This window comes from Barbus barbus, assembly GCF_936440315.1.
Source record: "Barbus barbus genome assembly, chromosome: 27".
In the NCBI taxonomy this organism is placed as follows: Eukaryota; Metazoa; Chordata; class Actinopteri; order Cypriniformes; family Cyprinidae; genus Barbus; species Barbus barbus.
This window is the reverse complement of record NC_136755.1, coordinates 17,619,218-17,642,391: the sequence shown is the minus strand read 5'-3', so window position 1 is coordinate 17,642,391 and position 23,174 is coordinate 17,619,218. Positions and strand designations below refer to the sequence as shown.

The following is a 23,174-nucleotide window of genomic DNA, read 5'->3' as shown; positions in this document are numbered from 1 at the left end:
GGCAGCTGAAATAATTGGCTTATATATACATCCAACCTGGAGACTACTTCAGCTGCAGTGACATCTGCTATATTTTGATACTTCACCTGTAGGCTCTTTGCATTGCTGAAATTTCCCCACGTCTAATTGGAAGATTGAACAAATCAGCTCTATTTATAGCCTGAAGTCCATCTATGTCATGAACGCAGTTTGTCAGAAAGTGCAGAACCTAATCAACAGCAGACTGACAGTATCCATATGGCATATTAAACGCATACGCATGGCTAAGTGCTGTATTACTACACTGATGTATGATATGGCTTGTTTTTATATGTTGCCGGCTGTCGGGGTGTTTTTTTTTCTCAGTCATTATGAACATAGTTACATTAATCTTTAGTTAAAAATTAGTTGCAATTCTGTTTTATTCTTTCAGTTCCCTGTCTTTCAAACTTCACTGCACCCATGGGCACAGTCCTCTCTCCGGATTACCCAGAGGGCTATGGGAACAACCTTAACTGCGTGTGGCTGATCCTGTCAGAGCCTGGCAGCCGTATACACTTGGCCTTCAATGACTTTGACCTAGAGGCTCCATATGACATCCTGACCGTGAAGGATGGAGAGATGCTTGACTCGTCTATGCTTGGCCGTTTCACTGGGGCGGAGGTGCCATCCCACCTCACCAGCAACAACAACATTCTCCGGCTGGAGTTCCAGGCTGACCACTCCATGTCGGGCAGAGGTTTCAACATTACCTACACCAGTGCGTGTAACAACTTTGGATGGGTTTATGATCTGCATTATGTCTGCATGGTGCATTTGTTAAGCATAAATGAAGCATGAATTCTGCATGAGACATAATGTTTGTTTTAAGCATGTTGTGCATCAAAGCATTCTGATAGCAGGGTTTTTTTTTCTTGGTACTAATAATTAAGATGAATTTAGCTTTGAATAATATGCTATTACAGCTATAATCTAGCATATTGAGAGCAGTTTTAACCCTTTTTACCTTTGCAGTACTATTAATACAGTAGTTTGTAGTTTGATACAAGGAAGGATATTGAAAATATCCTTAACTTTCTCTTATATGTAATCTAAATATTGTAAGCAGTCAGCTGTTTACAATAATTAGTCAATAAATTCAATACAATATTTTTATAGTACTTTTTTGGTTAAAAACCTCCTATTTATATTTTTATCTAAATCGCCAACAGTATATTTAAATATATAATTAAATTACATATATATTGTATTATTAAAGTAAATATTAAATATATATTAAACGGTATATTTAAATGTATATATTTTTATCAACAGTATGTTTAAATTAGTGCTGTCAAGCAATTAATCCAAAATAAAAGTATTTGTTTGCATAATATATGTGTGTTCTCTGTATATTTATGTATATATAAAATACACACACATACAGTATATATTTTGAAATTATTTTTAATGTATTTACATGTCTATATTTATTTTGATATAATTTATATTATAAATAAATATTTAATATATAAACATAACCTATTTTTCTGAGATATATGTATGTGTGTGTATTTATATAATATATATATGTGTGCTGTGTATATTTATTATGTAAACAAACTTTTATCTTGGATGCGATTAATCATTTGACAGCACTAGTTTAAATTCAAATTAATCATCATTATAATTCACGTTTCATCCTGTTTTTATCATTAATAAAACATTTTTTTTTTACTTTGTAAACATCTTTAATAATTTTGTTGACAAAATTAACACTTAATGAAAGAAACAAATAATGTTGTGTAAAATATAAATTCAATTGAATTTGTGATGCGTAGAACAAACAAACACGAAAGAGTCTGTTTACGGCAACTTCCAGGCATTTCAAATGCAAATACGCCACTTCATTTTTCCGCTGACGCACCCGATCTCCCCTCCGCCCCTCATTAGCACATACATGACTTTAATCTACACAATGACTTCTTGATGGTCCTTCTTAAAGGAGATGTGAAATGTCACGATAATCCATCAAAGTCCTTAAAGTAGACATCAGTTTGCATGCATATTAGGTTGCTACAGTAGTCGTTAAGGCTTAACGCTAATGTCGTGTTCTTTAACAGACTAACACCTAACTGTTGTCTGTTAAGAGCTGTCAGTGCCCTGATGGAGCATGTTAAATCTGTATTCATTCTGACAAACGTCATGTCCTTCTTGTAGGCCTTTCCTGTCACTAGACATCTATCAGGCACTCAGTATGTTGTGGGGACAGCAGCTTTCTTGGCCAATCGCCTTGGGCCTCTATATATGCTTCATGGAGTTATGATAAAAACAGCTGGAAGGTCAATAACACTAATAAACAAAGCCTTGAGTAGAAAACTGTCCTACAAAGTACCACAAATCCTCATTCTTTGAGTGCAGGGTAAATTGAAGTGCACCACCTGAGATGAAGTGTCTTTCAAACTTCTCAACTTTCTAACAACCTCGTTTTTAACTCATCCACTTGTTAAAGTGATTTATTTATTTTTTTTGGTAGTGACATTGTGGTGTCAAATACTTTGACTACCCAGAAAATCTATGGCGAAAGCCTGTTCATGACACTTCCAATTCTAGATTGCTATGTTATGTCATTCATTCAAACAGCATTTGGCCATAATGAGTGTCCGGATCCAGGAGTCCCCCTGAATGCCAGACGTTTCGGTGACAGTTTCCAGCTAGGCAGCTCCATCTCGATCATCTGCGAGGATGGCTTCATTAAGACACAGGGAGCAGAAACCATCACTTGTGAGCTCAACGGTGGCAAGGTGATGTGGAGCGGCCCCATCCCAAAGTGTGAAGGTATTTATCATGGCCAGTTACCACTAGAAGTAGACAGGAGTCCCCAATAAGTGGACAGTTGTGCCTAGTTTTGTATGTGACTCTAAATGGAATAGACAGTCACCTGTGGGTCACAGAGACGGGGCTTAATAGGGCATGTAAACCTGAGGGCATGTGGTGGTGTGCAGCCTGTCATCTGTCATTAAAATCCTTGTCAATCCCTCGAATTTCGCTCAGCGTGTTTCTAATTATGTAGTAACACTATTCATATGGTCAAAGGAGTAGAGTGACAGACTAACAGTGTCGCCCACCAGCAGTTTTTAACAACTTACTGTAAGTTTTGTGGGATTGTAAATATGTAAAGAGAGGTATAATGTACAGTCAACTGGTCTTTATTTTTTAACCGGTCTGTCTCAAGTACGGATACAAAAAAACAGTGGCTTTATGTGAGTCAACTAAAATGCATCTCTGTTAAACCTCTGTTCTTTCTACAGCTCCCTGTGGAGGCCACTTCTCAGCTCCTAGTGGAGTTATTTTATCTCCTGGGTGGCCTGGTTACTACAAAGATTCGCTCAACTGTGAGTGGGTCATAGAGGCTGAACCGGGACGCTCCATAAAGATAACATTTGAGAAGTATGATTTTTTTAATTTGAATAGATATTGTTGCTTTTGTACATCTATATAATTAAATGGTTACAACAAATAAATCTGTATATTGTAAATACACTACCATTAAAAGGTTTAGGGTCAGAAAGTCAGTAAGCAAGGATGCACTAAATAGATTTTAATTTTTAGAAAGTAATTTTTTTTTTTACAAATCATATGCTGTTCTTGCAAACTTTCTGTTAAAAAAAAAGTATCACAGTTTCCAAAAAAATAGTAAACAGTACAAAATTTTCACTATGTTTTAGCATTGATAATAATTAATGGTCTTGAGCACCAAATCAGCATATTAGAGTGATTTCTGAATAATTACGTAACACTGAAGTCTTGAGTAATGGCTGCTTTGCCATTACAGGAGTAAATTAAAAAAACTGTAATTTGTAATAATGTTACGCAATATTTTACTGTATTTGTTGATCAAATAAATCCAGCCTCGGTGAGCCTAAGAGACCTTTTTTTCAAAAACATAAAAAAATCAAGTCCGATTACTGACCCCAAACTTTTCAACTGTAGTGTATAATAAATATGATAAAGTTGTCTCATTGCTGGCAAGGGCATTTAATTATTGTCTGTTTTTCCAACCAGATTTCAGACAGAGTTGAATTGTGATTTCCTGGAGCTTCACGATGGGCCCAATGTTCTCTCTCCTCTAATTGGCTCATTCAACGGCACCCAGGTGCCTCAGTTCCTATTCAGCAGCGGCAACCACCTGTACATGCTTTTCACCACTGACAACAGCCGCTCAAACAGTGGCTTCAAGATCCTGTATGAAAGTAAGTGTACAGTAAACTTTCCACAGTTTCAAAACTTGCCATTTGAAAGCAACTTTCGTTAATTTAGAGCACCAGCCGGCAGTAAATACCGTAATTGAAACGCTCTCAAAATCCTTTTTTTCTAAGCTTCATTTGTCTCACTATTCCTAGGCGTAACAGTAGATGCCTACTCCTGCCTGGATCCAGGGATTCCAGTCAACGGTCTTCGCTATGGTCAGGACTTCTCCATCGGTTCCACCGTGTCCTTCGGCTGCGACTCAGGCTACCGCCTCAGCCACGAAGAGCCATTGGTCTGTGAAAAGAACCACTGGTGGAGCCACCCACTACCCACCTGTGACGGTTAGTCTCCTGAGACATTCGCAGTAAAAAAAAGAGCTGTTAATCTTTGTGGCCTACTGATCAATGAAACTGTTTGTTAAAGAAAAAAAGGTGACGTGTTGATTTACATCTCGAATAAAAGAGGTTCAGAGTCAGTGACAAAAAGGGCTTAATAGACCGTATTACTAAAGCAAGACAGCACTAAACAGCAGGCTTGTGCTGGCAATGAAACCTCTGCTCAACACTGGATGAAAGACGTTACCTATGTCTTACCCCGTCAGAGCTCCTTAGGCTGCCTGTCCTTCGGCTATTTGATTACATTCTTTCGCTTTGCTTTCTCGAAGGCAGCTAAACTGAAACAATGTGATTCAATGCAAGGCCATTAGCCCGTCGCTGAGGAGGACTCTGAGAGGCAATTTGCTGTGAAGGCTGCTTCAGCTGATAGAAACTGATGCGCTCACCAGATTAGACATCCAGGGGCACTTTTTACTGCACACAGTCATCTCACTTCCATGGGCTCTAAATGCAGCATATATTAGAGACGTGCACCTGCCTGTACTGCTGTCTCAAGTAGCAGAGGTTTGTCTGATACTGTACATCCTTCCTCCACTGAGCACCATGCAGTGTTTAAGAAAAACGCGTATGAGTACTGATACGAATCAAGCATGCATTTTATGAGGTGAGAGAGAGGTGACGTTTTCGACCAATATTCTAAGAAATAGTTTACACTGCAAAAAATGCTTTCCTTACTCAAGATTTTTTTGCCAAAATATTAAAAAATTCTTAAATCAAGAGAGATTTTCTAGACAAGTTAAAATTATTGTCTTGTTTTCAGAAAAAACAAGTCAAAATTAAGTAAAATTAGAACAAAAAAATAATCTACCAATGGGGTAAGCAAAATAATCCTATTTCAAACAGAAAACAAGAATAATTTTCTTACCCCATTGGCAGATTATTTTGCTTGTTTCAAGCCAAAACTCACTTCATTTTGACTTGTTTTTTTCTGAAAACAAGACAATAATTTTTACTTGCCTAGAAAATCCTTCTTGATTTAAGAATTAAGACAAATTTAAGTAAGAAAAGCATATTTTGCAGTGTAGGCTGGTATAAAACTCACACTGTTTTTCTTTATACTTCTGATACAAGCAGAACCTTTTTTTTCCCCTTTTATCAAGCTCCTTTTTGCATATTTCTTATTTAAATAAAAGCTCCAGCATCCCTGTAACACTATATAGGAAAAGTGGTTTTCAAAATTGAAAGATGGATGGGCGGAATTATACAAGTCTTGTTGTAAACTGTAAATTGAATGAGTTATATATAAGAAAAAGAGGAAAAAAGACTCCCTGATTTTAAGATTTTTTATAAATTTACAGCTTAATAACAGCTTTATCACTCAAATCCTGATAATGTTACTGGTAATGAAAAGAATTTAATTGGTATTAAAGTGGAAAAGTGTTTTTCTTTTAGTGGTCTGAGATTTTTGGACCCCACTGGATTGTCATGGATATGGATATGCTACAGTTCAAACGTTTTGAGTTGGTACAATTTTTTTTTAATGTTTTTAAAAAGTCTCTAATGCTCAGCAATGCTGCAATTATTGATCAAAAATACAGTAAAAACAGTAATATTATGAGATGTTATTACAATTAAAAATAACTGTTTTCTATATGAATATATATATAAAAACATAGTTTACTTCCTGTGATGGCAAAGCTGAATTTCGACAGCCATTACTCCACTTTTCAGTGTCACATGATCCTTCAGAAATCATTCTAATATACTGATTTGGTGTTGAAAACAGTTGTAACCTAATGAAAACAGAAACCTATTTTTTTCTTCAGGATTCTTTTATGAAAAGAAAGTTCAAATGAACAGTATTTGTTTGAAATAGAAATAACATTGTAAATGTCTTTACTGTCACTTTTGGTTGTTTAAATGTATCCTTGTGGGAAAACAAAATTATTTTAAGATAAAAAAAATAAAAATTACTGCCCCCGAACTTTTGAACAATACTGTAGTTGCTGTGCAAGTGCTTAGAAGTTTCAATCACAAGGAACTAAGATATAAATGTTAATTCACCTTTGACATTTTAACTGATAAGCCCAGAATATGGGCTGATAGAAGAGTGAAATCCTTTATTCTTATATAGTACCATTTGCATACATTGAATTTACTGTAAGTGAAAGGTCTGTTTAAATAACCTTCCTCGCTCTGCCTTTAGCACTCTGCGGGGGTGATGTTCGAGGACCTGGAGGCACCATCCTGTCCCCGGGATACCCTGAGGTCTACCCCAGCTCCCTGAACTGCACTTGGACTGTGGAGGTCAGCCATGGCAAAGGTAAAGCAGCAATTGATATACCTTACCTGCAGTTTGTTACCCACATTATTGAAAGATATATAAGCATTCATTTTGACAGGCCGAATGCTGAAGAATAATATACAAATTGGAACAAACTGGATGAAATATACAAACTGGATGAAATGCTCATAGCACATAGTCTAGCTAAAGCCAGCCGTAGGTACAAACTGTCATGAATACAGATTTAGGTACTTGTCCATGCCCTACTCTGAAATATCATTATACAAACTTTGAGTTCAGAATAATGAAAGTTCCTCTGAATTTTAATTTCCCATGGCTGCTAATGCATATCAATTTTGAAGGCCATTATGTTTAGTGGACAGATCACTTGGAACTAAAAATCTTTCTGACACGAAGGCAAAAAAGGGTTACTATCAAAATTGTCTTTGTTCTACGTGACCTCAGCCAAGGGCCGTTGCTTAAATTCAGAGGGCCTGCGAAAAAGTTTTAATGAATGGGCCTCCCTTCTCCTGGGTATAATGAGTGGGCTATACCCTTAGTGGGGCCCACGAGTCCCTTTTGCCTTATATAATGAAGTTGACCCTAAATGCTTGATCATTCCTTTATTCTTTTCTTTTTTTTTTTTTGTCAGTTATTTTTCTTCCTTCTCCAAGCTCCACCAGACAGTGAATGTCAGAGGTTGACCAAAAACTTGAACTATATTATTAGTTGGTTAATTTGTGCATTGCTCGTTTTCCCAATAGGCGTTCAGTTCACCTTTAACACCTTCCACCTGGAGGATCATCATGACTACCTGCTCATCACTGAGAATGGGAGTTTTGTTCAGCCGCTCGCCCGCCTCACAGGCGCAGAACTGCCCTTGCCCATCAACGCGGGGCTCTATGGCAACTTCAAGGCCCAGCTCCGCTTCATATCTGATTTCTCCATCTCCTACGAAGGTTTCAACATCACATTTTCAGGTGAGGGATATCCTGAGAATTGACCCTCTGAAGGGCACAGGGACGGTTGTTGAGTCCTCTTACAGTTTATACAGTATTTACAGGATCAGGCTATTTCTTATCTATTGTGTGAACATTGTAATATTTTTGTAAAACCCTAATGATTTGTGATAAAACTACCAATGGTGAATTAAATAAAAATTACTTTCTAATTTAAAAAGAGAAAAATTGGATTAATTTAAAATAATATTAAAAAAAGAATGCATGAAAATAAATTTTTTTTATTAAATTATCAAAACTAAAATGTATTTTAAAAATTAGAGGCATAATTAAAATCTCAACAAGAAATACAAAAACAATAAAAATATTTTCATCTTTTCATGTTCATTATGTTTACCCCAATCCCTAATAAATATTTATTTTAATGTGTAATCTTTCAAATTCTGCTTCCCCAGAATACATCCTGGAGCCATGCGAGGATCCAGGAGTGCCACATTTTGGGCGCCGTAACGGTTACAGCTTTGGCATCGGAGATACATTTACCTTCTCCTGCAATATGGGCTACCGCCTGGAGGGAGCACCAGAAATCATTTGCCTGGGAGGGGGTCGGCGCATGTGGAGCGCACCTCTGCCAAGGTGTGTTGGTACGTTGTCAGCTGTTTTCATTCATTTAAACTTTTATTCTCTTGATTCATTACCAAATGGCACACCACATGGACATATTGCTGATTCTAAAGAAAGATAATGCTGACATGTTCACTTTGACTGTCAGTCCAATGACAGAAATGCCTTTAATGATGAACTTGTTTTTATGGGGCATAAATCAGAGGGGTTCAAACAGTTCATGGTTTAAAGGGACAGTTCACCTAAAAATTAAACGTCTGTCATTATTTACTCTCCCTCGTGTCTATTTAAGCTTGTACGACTATATTCCTCAGTGGAAGACAAAAATAAATTTTTGGAAGAATTCAGTTTATTTTTAATATAATGTAAGTGAATGACAATGTCACAATAATGTTGAAAAATAAACAATATTACAATTATTTTAATAATGCAAAATATAGCGCAATATATAATTAGTAGCACAATTTTTGAAGAAAGTCATACAGGGTGAAATGAGGGTGAGAATGATGACATGAGCTTCTGTTTGCTGTAGTAGGACCATGGTAAGTCGAGGCTGATTATGATAGAGTAATCGGTTCCTGCTGTTACCCTGGAAACACACAAAGAGTCATCGTGTTGCCGTGCAGAGGGGTCACGTTTCCATTTTGGTTCCTAGGGCTAATAAACTCCAGGACAGGAGCGGTTTGCCATGCCAAACTTCTTTCACAGTTGCTTTCACAATTCAGCTTGGCTGGCTCCTGCAGAGCATTTGGAGTGATTTAGTGCTGCTATTGTCATGTTTCAGTGTTTCTTGATTGTATCTCTCAGTGTATCTTGCTCACCGGCGTCAGTAAGTGACTCCTCGGCAATAAAGCATTCCTCAGACGTAGACAGAGTGGGCTGAAGCGGCATCAATTGGAAGTTAGCCATGCATGTCACAAGACAGGGGCATAAACAAAATGGCAATTATAATAATGGAGAACTTTCGGAGGTTTGCTAGTGACTCTACACTTTTCTCTGGTCATGAGGGGTCACCGGCCATTTTTCACATTAATTGAAAAGTAATAACTGCATTTATCATGGCTGTTTGTGTTCAAATTTATTTATTTATATTGTTCTACCCTCAACCAGTAGGTTGTGTCCTCACAATTCTCTTTCTGTGTTGCATTATCCAGTGCTAGAAAACTAATCAGTTCTGGTGATAAAGGATCACGTCCAAACAAAGTTAGCACATCGAGTGGCAGATCTATGTATGGGCTTCTTGCGGAGATGGCACTAGGCACAAAAAAAGTAATCTTTTTTTCGCTCATTTGCTTGTCACATCGATTAGGCCTGACACAACATCTGATTTTCAATACATGGCCAAAAGAATTCACAATAGCAATATTACTGTGACCTATAAAAAGGAAAAAACTTTTTTCTGGAGGAAAAAGCAATACTATCAGTCAGTTTCATCTTTAACTCTGTTTATTTTGTATTTTCTCTTTTTTAGCCATTGAATCACAGTGAAATATGAGTGTAGGTAGGCAGAGATAGAGCTTTTAACCATAACTGTACAAAAGCACACAAAAAGAATCATAACTTCCTGCAGACTGGGGTTTCTAACACATTTTTATATTTACAAAATCCAAAAAAAACAACAACAAAAAAAAACTCCCACACTGGCGAGCAAACTTTTTTCGAGCATATATAGACTGTCTCACTTTTGTCTGTCCTCTCTGACATGGTTTTGTAAAACAGTAGTAGCTACACACTGCATTGTTATCTTCTGCTTTTTTTCCGGTTTATAACAGGTGGCAACCATCATTAAGGTTCAATACTGCCACCTACAGTACTGTAGTACGTTGAAGCGTCAACCACTTCAATATCTAGACCACCATTCACTGCCATTATTAAACTTGGAAGATCCAGGACATTTTTTTTTATATATAACTCCAATTGCATTCATCTGAAAGAAGAAAGTCATATACACATAGGATAAAATACAACATAGGGTGATAAAATCATGGGGTAATTTTAATTTTTGGGTGAACTATCCCTTTCATCTTTGCCACTTTTTTAATGCCTCATGAGTTTGCGTCTTTGGACTCTAACACCTGGAGGAGCTGAGAGTATTTTTAGTTTTGGATTTAAACATACCTTCCACTTGAGGGGAGGTAGACAAAGGTGGTGTATTAATCAAAATAACTTGAGAGTAACACAGGCCGCAGCTTTCCCTCCCATCCATCACCAATATTGATTTTACATTGCAAAAGAAAAAAAAAATATTTTTTTTAAAATAAGGACAAATGGACCTTCTAGGCAACAATTAGGGCCAGGGGTTAGAATAAGCATGCGTGTTAGACACAATATAGACATAATGGCACAATTTGAACTCCCTCTGACCCGGGGGGGGGGCCCTGGGTTTTGTCTGACCAATGAGCAACAAGGGTTTATTTATTTTTTCAACTGCATTTGTTGACACTGGTGGCACTGAAATTACCCAGCTGAGCTTTAAACTTTTACCCAGCTGAGCTTTAAAAAGTTCCTCCAATATGTTTGTTTAACCCTCTGATGGTTTTAATCTCTGTACCCTATAGTTTTTTGGGGGGGGTCTCCAGAGACCCCAGACAATAACATTTAATTTTGTAACAAGATAATAGTTTTTTTTTTTTTTACAAATGTAATTTTACTCTGTTTGTTAATGTTTTTACTCAACATTTGTGCAGTTTTTGGAGGATTCATGATATCTTTTAAATTTCTATAAATAAATAAACAAATATTTATTTAAATTACAAATTTACAAAAAAACAGCATTTGATGTAAAATTCACTTTATAAAAGGCCCAGATTTCTAACTTTCATTCATGGGGATAACATGGATCATTTTAAATGATTTAATGTAACATTTATACCCATTTTTTGGAAAATGCCGTTTTAAAATAAAAAAATATCACTTTAACCACTAGATGGCCATAGAGCTCCACTATATGCTATTTGCTATTTGAGAGACCTGAAAGATATCTTTTCACAAGTTGGATTCAGTTGGATTCATATCTAAATATTATAACAAAAATAAAATATTTTTTGTCAAAGTTTTTTTTGTACTGAAAAACCCCCAGTTCAATAAGATTTTATCATTTATTTCAATTATCTATTTTTAATATAATTCTACAATTTTAATCAATATTTCAGTTACTAACTGTAACAGAACAAAAATGAACAGAAATTAACAGTTATATTACATATGAACACATGAACTGAACAGCAATAACAAGTGAGCAAATAAAGCAGTATAAAGATAAAATTTAGTAAAAGAAATCAAACAACGAGGAACAATAAGTGTGTGTGTGTGTGTGTGTGTGAGAGAGAGTGTGTGAGTACACATTGTCGCTGTCAGTGTCACCACTGTATATTTGTGTTGGTTCTGCATTTTGGATGATTTTATTTGACAAATTATAGCCTTACAAATGTGTGTGTGTGTGTGTGTGAGAGTGTGCACATTTTCAATGTGTCAGTGTCACCAATTTATTTTTGTGGTGGTACTGCATTTTGGATGATTTTATTTTACAAATGATAAGAGAACAGTTTTTATAGTCTCAAAAATGTGTTCCTCTATATGTGTGTGTGTGTGTTGTGAGCAATATAATTTAGCATTGTGGATGTTTTTTGCATTGGTGGAAGTGTGCCACTTTATTTGTGCCATTTCTGTCGATGTGTTCTGCGTTGTTTCTGATTTTGATGATGAATTTTGTCTATTTTGATTGCGGGGTCTCCAGAGACCCCGAAAGCCACGAGTGTCACAAATTTTGTCACGCTAACATAAAAACAGATATCATTCCAATTTTTTTTTTTTTTTTTTTTTTGTAGATCTAGAAAGTGTTGAGAGCCGTAGAAGGTTTCATACCATTTAGACAAAGGGAACATTTTTTTAAAATTGAGCGAAAGTCATTTGGGGTCAAAAAGACCCCGTAAACAACCTCACAGATCCGTTCAAGGAGAAATATGTTAAAGCCAATGCAGAACCACTGAGAATGAGCCAGCTATTTTCCACCTTGCTTGCTTTAGTTTATTTCTTAAGATTAATTTTTGCGCTGGTAAATTCTCCTGTAGCATCCGATCTTTCTCTTATAGTGCTATTAATCATATGCAGGTGACATTTATGAGTCGAATCAAGCCTGTTCAATGGGTTGCAAGAATAACATTATCTGATCACACATTACACTTTTTCTCAATCGGAGACCATAGGGCATCTTCCCCGACACATACATACTGTTAACGTCAAGTTAATCACTTAAGTTGAGTGTTAACACATATTATGCAAAACAAGGTATTGCTTTTGAATGGTTAAGATTATGCTGTGATAAATCAGTATTACATCTCCATTTTAGCAGGCATGAGGTTTATGATGTTAAGCACCTTGGGATTTGCAAGTAAAGCACTCACACAGATGGTTTGGTTTATAGACAAGATTTGACTAGATTAAGAATGTCTATTTGTACCGTGGTAATCACATTATAAGTAGTGACTTTATGTGTGTGGAAGGTATTCATTTGCCAGCGGTCCAGATGTTGTGAAACATGAAGATATTAGTGTCTTTATATAACCTCAGGCAGTGGTCTAAAGAATGAGAAGCTGCCCACAAAGGCCATATTTCAATTAAAGTCATAATTCAAACGCAGAGCTGTATAATGCATTCAGTGATGATCATGTGCTTCGAACAAATATCCAAGGCTAAAGTCCTCAGATTATTCAGATTAGTTTAATTGATTTGGAAAGAGCTTTTCACAATACAATTTTTGTCAAAGGCGCTTTACAATGATTGCTGCCTTAAAAACTCTGCGGTAAGCAAGCAAATGGCAACAGTGCCAGAAACTTACTTAAGAACTCTTTAGTACATGAGGAAGAAACCTTGGAAGGAGCTAAGGGTTCAAGGTTAGCATGACCCCATCAGTCCCTGCTGATAGATATTGTAACTGCACCATTTAGAAGCACAAAGCATCATTCTTTTTTGACAGCGATTCAATATTTTATTGTATTTTATTTATTTGACTTATGGCATGGAATTTTTCCCTTGATATTTTGGATATAAATGGTTGTTTTTTCCTAGCTCTAGTCACTAGTGAAGGGATTGAGACAGAAGGAACTCAGTCATTGATTTCAATAGTTTAGGTATAAATAATAGCTTAAGTATTTTAATGATTATAATGACTGATAATAAATTAAAGTGTCATGTAAAATGAGGAGGATGTGGCGTTAATGTGAAAATGTGTGGAGTTGATGGTAGATATTTTATGTAGTACTTGTCTTAATAAAATTATTATTAGCAGTATCATTATTCATTTACTAGGGCTGGACAGATGGAGTGTACAATCATTGTTTCCATGATCACGTGGAAATTTTTTATTTCTCGCTCAATCTAAACATGCTGCTTACCTCTTAAAAATTATGCTTTAGAATGTGTCAAATTGCTGATTTGCATGCTGGTACATATTCATCATAGCCAAAGGCATGGATTGATAAATTATGTTTCTGAGGGGGGTTGCAGCCCAGTCACATGACTCAGTATATGATGACATGCTTTATGAATGTATAATCGCCTTATCAATTATTCATGTGAAACCATCACTCATATCATTCGTAATTCATAATGTATTCTAAACTTTAATTGCAGCTGTGAAAAACTGTTCAATATGTTGATCCCCGTCGATCTAGCTGGCAAAACTTTCATGACCATCTCGTTTTCCACCATTTGTTCATTCCTTTTTCACTGTAGAGGAAGGTTTTATCATTAGCATAGATATTAAAACTCTATTTTTAAGGCTTCTTTGTTGCAAGCTATATCTTACAGGGCACGTCTTGTACATTTTTAATGTATTCAGCTTCAGTGCTTCTATTGCAAATGCCAAGGAGAGACATTAACTGAATCCTCGTGATTAAAGCACTGCTTGAGTTTCTCATTTGGGAATGGACTTCAACATCTTGTTCTGTCTTACTTGTAAAAAAAAATAAAAAAATAAAAAAAAGTTTTATGAAATTAACATATATACTTATTCCCTGAGTGGATGATTGAAGATGCTCTTATATCCAAACTCAAATTATATCATTTATTCTTAAAGGGGTCATATAATACCATTTTTGTACAAGTTAATGATTCTTTAGGGTCTAAATGAAAAGTTTGTAATATACTTTAATTAAAAATTCTCGTTAGTATTGTAAGAAAACACTCATTTTACCTGGTCAAAAACAGCTCTCTGTTCAGCGCGCCATTTCAGTGCATGTGCCTTTAAATGTTAATGAGCTCTGCTCACCCCGCCCCCTCTGCTCTGTGGGGCGTGACACAACACACGTGGAGTGTGGTTTTGACAACAGTTGGTATCTTTTGGCGCCATGTCCAATTCTTCTGATGTGCTAGCCTATACAAAAGCAAATAAGTGATCAGATAACATAACTTATGTTGTTATATTGGAAAACAAAATGAGAGTATTTATAGTCTTGAATCATATGCATTTGCAGGATGTAAACAGTATTTTGCAGGTATTGTGTTAAAGTTACCATTCATCTTCATGCAGTTATAACTGTTACAACACGTTTTTTTATTACTTATTAATCAGTAACAGACACCGTTATAAACCATCTACAAAAGTAAGCTTAATGTACTGTTACCACGTTAACTTTACCATAGCATACACAGTTTATAATAACACAATAACCATAACGCGTTGTTCATTACAAACGTGGAATTATGAATTATATTGAGAACGTCGTACATAGAAAACAGGCCGTAATGAACACTTGATTTCACATAATGAAAGTTAGTGTAAACTTTAGCCACATTCATGGTGAAACATGCAAGCGATTAGCAAAGATTAATATAAAAGTTAATAAAATGTTACACTCACTTCTTCTGGAGGTGCAGCAGAAACACGAATAGTTGGTACCGATCCTTTTTTCAGGAGCAGCTTCTAGGCAAAACCAGCTTTAAACTGACCCTCGTTTATAAAGCAGTCTGGTGAGAAATGATTCGCGCAAACATGAAAGAATTGAGGTTGATCTGGGGGACTATTCCCTTCGAAAACAAAACTCAGCCACTGCGTCTTCAGCGGTTCTGATTTAGGAACATCAAAATGACTGCTGTGTTCGTTATTACACCCAAGAACAGAACACCACGATCGCTTAGATGCCATTCTGCTCCAGCATATAAACAATGGCGGACTATGATGACAGCTCGCTCAGGGCGAGTCTGTGTTGAAACGCTCCTGTCAATCAACAATCGTGGGAGGGGCCTCCGATCTTGTGACGTCACAAGACGAACAGCTCGATTTGAGACAGGGGAAAACATATTAGGAGATATGAAAAAAACACTGGATGGATTTTTATCATTATAGGATGGTTGTGTACAGGCACTACCAACACACATCTCCGCACAATCAACTTGTAAAAGTGGCTATAGCATTATATGACCCCTTTAATGCTTTATCTGTAATTTGTGTCTGTGTATTTTGCAAAGCTGTGAGAGAGTGTGTATTGAGGCACGGTTCTCTTAAGAGAATCAAAAGACAATTTCTGCTGTAAAAGAGATAAAAGCAGTTGCATTCTGTCTGGACTCTGGAGAAAGGCCTGTAGGCCTGTATATTGCTTATGGAAAGAACCTGCGCAAACTTGTGCTTATTGTGCAATTGGAGCTAGTGTACTAACATTCCATGTATGATTTTGTTTATTTAGCAAAGAAATATATGATTTAATTGATAATTGTCATACAGAAAAATGTTTTTCCAGGTTATATGTTCTGGATTCGTTCATTTTGTCATGTTGTAAAAAGGTAAAGCATTTCATATTTGAATCCAGAACAGTAATCCATACTGAGGGGGCCAAAAGTCAGAGACCACACTGGAAATATGTTATTCATAATTAAATATAAATGTAACCTGCGACAATAGAAAGTTTTAAGATTTTGAAAAATATATATATATTTTTTTTATTAAAATGTATTAAGAAATATTTAAGATTCTGCATTTTTTTTTCCAGGTCTTTAATTAAATAAGCAAATTATTTTCACATTAATCACATTAACCCCTTTTAACCCTTGTAAATTATCATAAAATTGTCCAATTAACTTTTCCAGTAAATACACAAATATGCTGTTCATACAAACAATCACATTCCGTTCTTTTACCAGTAAATTATGTTCACACATCAATTACAAAATACTGGTAAATTCTGTGATGTCATTCATCAGAAGTTATATTTAAACACTGCAGTGTTTTCTTCATTCACATGGATGAGGAGAAGCACGTTAATTTTGCAATCTGTCCAGTTTCACTTTTCTTTTTTTTTTACTCCAGTGATAGGTGTAAGGGGATGATCACACAAAACATGTTTTTGCTCTTAAAAACACAATATGAATAGTTACTATAGTATGCAGTAGTAACTGCGGAGCTGCAGTGCTGATGAATAGAAAAGAAGGTAAGGTCTCAAGTGCAAGACACAGTGTTACGGTCATGCATTTGTCAAGCACGTTCATATAGAAATACTATTAAAAGCAGCACGCCTTACTGTAAACATCTCCGACAGAGCTTTATGATCTTCCTAAAGCAGACTTCTTATGTCAGTGCATCTGACCTTGTTACATGTACCATTAATCCTTTTCTTTGTTCACACATAGAATCACACCGGTAATTTACTATTAATGTTACAATGGAAAACTGCCAGAACTGATTTACTGGTATTTTTGAAAAGATCCTTTTCGCACATGATTTTTAAACACTAATTTACCAGTAAAGGCTATGTGTGAAAGGGGTTAATAACTATGGAATCTCCTTTGTGCAAAGGTCAGATTTCTTTGCTCTACAGCAAAAATATTTTCACTAGTAGCTTTAGAGTTTCTTCCCACTGTATATTTCTGTCATGCTAAACTGCGTAGTACCCTAAATGGGCAGCTCATTATGGAGCAATGCATTTTGATGATAAATGGTTCTCATGCCAATATCTTGTTGCGAAGAAAATACAATTTTTCATATGCTGTTGAGACTGAGAACTGCAGGACTTTCAAAGCAACCAGAAGGACTATTCAGCAGAAAACAATCAATGAGTGGTTAGGGAATCATGTGTTGGAGGAGATACTGTACATGGTTTTGTTCTGAGCATTGAACAAACTTTGCAGTCAGTCCGTTTTGTATTGATGTCTTTCAGATACTTCACCCAGCAGGGTTTTTAACTTTCTTACTATGTCTTTCAATGTCAGTTGCCTGTCTTTGGTCTTTTCAATACAACAGCCTCTTCCTTGGACTCTTCCTCTCCTCTCTCTACGCAGTCCACAGAGAGAAGTGCACAGCTCTCCTCTAATCAGTATAATTGGGTTACAATGCCGTTAGAGTGAACTTTAGGCCTATCAAGCTTATGAAAAATGTCAATAATGCTCCCTTTAATATTCTGTCATCTGACAACGGGCTTGGGTAGCTGTGACTTCACTTTTGTGTCGGGCTCCCTGAGGGGTTTAGAATGGCAAAATCTCATCTTGTGCCGCATTAAGCAGTTTGCTTTTAATTTAGGAGTAAAGGATAACAAAAGGATTTCCACAGATTATCATCAGGTAAAAAAAAAAGTCTGCCAGCTTAATCCATCCTAGTGCTCCGTAAGGACAATACAAGGAATTGTGCGGAAAGCGTGGATGGCAAGATCTGTCTGTCATGTCTGTTCTGTTTGGTTCTGCTCTGTTCTGTTCTGTTCTATTTGGTTCTGCTCTGTTCGGTTCTGTTCTGTTTTGTTTGGTTCTGCTCTGTTTGGTTCTGTTCTGTTCGTCCATCCGTCTGTCTATTTATCTGTCTGTCTGTGATCCTACTTATCTGTTCCAGTGTTGCCAAGTCTGTGATTTTCTGTGGAATGGGAATACTTTTATATTGCTGCCTGTTTTTGGCATGATTTTGGTGATTTTGAGCCCGTTTCCCACAGAACGTGATTGGGCTAGGTTTTGTCGTGACTTTGGGTAGTAGGTGGGCTGGTTTTGTTACACAGACCTGGCAACCCTGATCTGTCATCCGTTTGCACGAGTAAATAAAAACATTAGGTGTTTTCCAATGAGGTTTAGTTCCATTCCTGTTTGTGCTGTTTGTTGACCTTGCTACTTAATGAGTCCACCATAGAAAAATGCAAAGAACATGAGTATTTATTTGGTGTGTATGTGTGTGCGTGTATGTGTGATTATGTAAGCCCTTTCAACTTGCTCTACAGACACACACACACACAGAGGCACACCTCCTAACTGGTGTGTGAACAGGTGTGATGTGTTTGGAATTTAAATTGTGTTTCAGAATTCTGTTTACCTGATTATCTGTCAGGGAGTTTCGAGCTTCTGACCCTCACAAACACTGCATTGCAGATTCATCAGTTTTGGTTTACCTTCAGTTTTGTTTCCTGCTGTTCAGAAGGTCATATTCCATCATAAAGCAATTTCAGCAATGTTTCGCCTGCGTTGCTACTGCATTTCAAATTGATTTGTTTTTCCCAAACTACCCCAATTTCAAATGTGCTTGTTTCCCGTGTTTACAAGAGGCCTGGTAAATATCGAAGTCCCCTGATGGAACGTCTAGTCATACCATCAAGACTTGCCACCTTTTTTTTTTTTTTTTTTTTTTACTGTTTACTCCAAGGATTAAGCTAGATTAACACAGAGCAACCCTGTCTTAAGGGAAAAAAGTGCAAAGTGAAATGTGGCTTCGGTGAACCCTGTACCAATGGATCATTTGCTGTGAAAACCATTTCTTACGCTGGCCGTCTGAGATGTCTGGCAACTGCACAGCCAAATTACAAGGGAATTAAGCAATGTGCACCCCATGATGCTTCGATAATGATAAATGCGTAGATGAGTTAGAATAACGTCTTGCACTTGAAGCGGTCCGCTCACCTCTATCCTATGAAAGAAATGGTAGCAAAATTGCCTCTCAGTAGGCACTGAGCTGTATCAGTGAGTTCATTGTTATTGTACCAGATGACATGCTGGATGGAAATACAGGTTATGATATACAGTACAAGAACTTTCACATTGCCTTTCATCATATCAGCCTTATATTGCCAAGCTCCTGTTGAGGAGGTTTGTGTGAGATGTTGTGTAACTCATAATGGTTAGAAGGGAAAGGGGAAAGGGAAGTGGTGTGTGGCCAAGTATGGTGACCCATACTCTGAATTTGTGCTCTGCATTTAACCCATCCAAGTGTACACACAGTAGTGAACATACACCCGGAGCAGTGGGCAGCCCGGGGGAGCAGTTGAGGGTTCGGTGCCTTGCTCAAGGGTCTCACCTCAGTCGTGGTATTGAGGGTGGAGACAGTGTTGGTTATTCACCTACAATCGAACCCACAACCTTCAGGTTACAAGTCCAACTCTCTATCCATTAGGCCACGACTGCCACATGTTCTGTTAAATTTAATATTAAATTTACTGCTATAAAATAATAAAAAAAAAACTTGATACTTTCTATAAGCTTGCCCACTTAAAACTTCATCTCATTCCTGTCTGAATATAACAACATTTTTGCCTACAATTAAATTATTTAGATTTTCTTTCCATTTGAAAGTATGAAATGAAGCATGTTCTGTTCAAGAGATTTACAGCTGTGGGTTTCATATTTGTGGGTTTGACAAACAAAGGGTTTTAAGGCTTGTGGCTACATATATAAGAGTAATACAAATGCAGGCCGTTCATGTGAATACAGCTTTTCATAATTCATTCTCTTTGTAAAGCCTCAATAGCCTGCATTTTAGCACTTGCTGATGCACTTTTGTTTTTTGCTTTATTTGACATCCAAACATAAATTTCATAACTTTTTTTTCTGAAAATATCTCTCTTTTTTCTATGACTATGACTAAGACTGTGAATAATGAATAAATATGGTAACCAGATATTTCTTCCTCTGTTTCCTACCTTGCCGATTATATCATGTTTTATATTTCTATAGCAATAGCATCTTCAGGGTTGTGTAATACCGTTAAATTTAATATTAAATTTACTGCTATAAGATAAGAAATAATTCTAAAAATAACTTGATACTTTCTATAAGCTTGCTCACTTAAAACTTCATCTCATTCCTGTCTGAATATAACAACATTATTGCCTACAATTAAATTATTTATATTTTCTTTCCATTTGAAAGTATGAAATTTTTTTCATATTCAGTCAAATGATATGCATGAATGTCTGGCACGGTTTAGAAACCATTTGCACCATTACAATTTTGAAGTGTTGTTTTCTATCTACAGTTTATTTGCAGTATGAATACATGTTCTATGATCAGATCCATTTCAAAAGTTAGTTAGCCAAATTCAGGATTCCGGTTGTTCTTTTTTTATTTATTTTTTTGAGCTCATGGCAGTCGTTGCTCATGCGGCCATGGTCTGAAACATCCACTTCTGTGTGAGTGAGCCTTCTGGACAATCTGGACAATCTTTGTCTGTTTCCAAGCAAACCAAAGAAGAATCAGGCACGACTACACAGAATGACAATAAATGCGTGCCAAACAGCAACATCTGATAGAGGCGGACATTTGTGTCTTGTGACTGTTGTCTGAATTCTCATCCGCCGATTGAGAGGAGCCTTAATGTTAGAAGAAACAGATTGAAACTGCTTCAGTGGCTTACATGAGCACACAGAATCCTTTCTGTATACCACACAAATGATGCTGTCACTAAAGGAAGTAAAGCCTCCTGTCTCTTTACCAGAAGCAGATCTTATCAGATTGGCCTTTCATGGTGCCAGGCGACTGGCTTAAAGAAATCAGACACAAAGATTCAACAGACAAGAATCCTTTCCCACTGGATTAGCAACAAGACACTTGTTTGCAGCAGCCATTTCGTATGCATGCATTTAAACACTGTGTATAAACCATTTGCTTGATTGATGCGTGTTTTGTTTATAGTCTGCAAGAGAATAGGGATTAGTGTTAGGCTCCACAATGCACTTCATTCATCGTTTAATTGTTTTAAATGAGACCATTTTTCTAAATGACCACATTTATCTTTTTTTTAGAGGATGTCACATTCACTCTATCCAGCTGATTGTTGCTTATGATGGTATCCTGTGAAAGAGTGCAATACTTGTAGACACAAGTGTTTGTGTACTATCTTTACACACACACACACACACACACACACGTGTGTGTGTGTGTGTGTGTGTGTGTGTGTGTGTGTGCATGTTTATGTGGTTTGAGGACATAAATTTGTATAATGACATGGGTATGACAGAGGTATTACAACATGAAGGTGGTTTATGAGGACACTGCCTATGTCCCCGTAATTCAAAAGGCTTAAAAAACATACTAAATGGTGTTTTTTTGAAAATCTAAAAATGCACAAAGTTTCCTGTGAGGGCTTTAGGTGTAGGGCAATAGCACACACAGTTTGTTCAGTATAAAAACCATTACGCCTATGGAGAGTCCCCATAAACCACAAAAACCAACGTGTGCGTGTGTGTGTGTGTGTGATTTTAAGAAGCCATTTCTCAGTATCAGACTTCAGTGTCACATGATCTTTCAGAAATCATTCTGTTTAGAATCAGAATCAGAATGAGAATTCAAATGACCAAAGAAACCCTTAGTATCACATCAGAAAATTGTTGTGCTGCAGTCTGGAAATCTAAGCAAAGATCTATCAGCAAATTATTTGATTAATAGAAATCTTTTGTAACATTATAAATGTCTTTACTTTCGCTTTTGATCCATTTAAAACATCCTTGTTGAATCAAACTTTCAAAAAATCATAGATGCCCACATTTTTTTTAATGGTAATGTATAAATAAACTATTGTATACATTTTGCTATACTACAATTTATTTACTTGTATTTTACAATTTATTTACTTATTTCATAGATTATCTTATTGACAAAGAAATTGCATACAGTTTCATCATTTAAAAGTAATTTATAGTAATTATAGTAATTTAAAATAATACTATAACTGAAACGGAATATTCGTGTGTATGTTGAAGGCGGTGCACATTTTATTTTGTGATTTGATTAAGATGACGTGTCCTGTATGACAATTTCATCGCTCCATTACCAGCAGAATTGGAGTGCTAACCTGATGTGTGCATGAGTGGCACGCAGGGGACACTGCTGCCCTAGGCAACTGCTAATATCGCCTGTGCAGAATCCGGCACTGAGTATCCTTCATTCCTTCCACAGATGTTTGTAATGATAGTTAAGTATGCATAAAACCTGTCCTGTGTTTCTGAAAGTTCCCAAATGACCAAAGGTCTGTGCCAGGGGCGATTTTAGTCTTAGGGGGCTCAGTTCCTGACCTGTGCATGAGTTTGTGTGGTTCAGAGGAATAATTATTGCCTTAAGTTTGAGAAATCACAAGTTAGAATCTCATTTGATTTGGTTTAAAATTTAATGCATTTGAAATATCATGTGAGTAACAGAGGTATAATTAGTTGTAGTTTATGTCTGTGACTTTACTGGAATGGAGAATGGAGTGTGTATCTGTGACAGCTTTGGACGGCTCCAGGTGAAACATTGCCAACGGATTATGACCAGGTCCATCATTGGAATTAAAGCAACAGTTCACCCAAAAATGAAAATTATGTAATGTACAGTACTTATCCTCATGTTGGTCCAAACCTGACTTTCTTCTGTGGAGTACAAAATATTTTGATGAATGTTTAGGTTTCCCAAACACTTTAGGTTACCTTTGACTGCCATTGCATGGAAATAATTCACACACAAAATATCTTCATTCATGTTCCACAGAAGAAAGAAAGTCATACACGTTTGGAACAGCACGAGTAAATGATGGTAGAATTTTCATTTTTGGGT

General features: G+C 36.5%; 1 protein-coding gene across 1 annotated transcript in view; it reads left to right on the top strand.

Annotated features, from left to right (window-relative positions):
* Nucleotides 1-23,174, top strand: part of LOC306846787 (CUB and sushi domain-containing protein 3-like) — a gene marked incomplete at its 5' end in the record, with an annotated part of 460,366 nt that overhangs the window by 293,619 nt on the left and 143,573 nt on the right. The window contains 8 exons of the mRNA XM_079380399.1: nucleotides 413-739; nucleotides 2,602-2,796; nucleotides 3,270-3,408; nucleotides 4,024-4,211; nucleotides 4,362-4,550; nucleotides 6,751-6,867; nucleotides 7,593-7,808; nucleotides 8,243-8,431. Of these exons, the coding sequence (XP_079236525.1) occupies nucleotides 413-739; nucleotides 2,602-2,796; nucleotides 3,270-3,408; nucleotides 4,024-4,211; nucleotides 4,362-4,550; nucleotides 6,751-6,867; nucleotides 7,593-7,808; nucleotides 8,243-8,431 (1,560 nt within the window). The remainder of the gene's footprint in view (nucleotides 1-412; nucleotides 740-2,601; nucleotides 2,797-3,269; nucleotides 3,409-4,023; nucleotides 4,212-4,361; nucleotides 4,551-6,750; nucleotides 6,868-7,592; nucleotides 7,809-8,242; nucleotides 8,432-23,174) is intronic.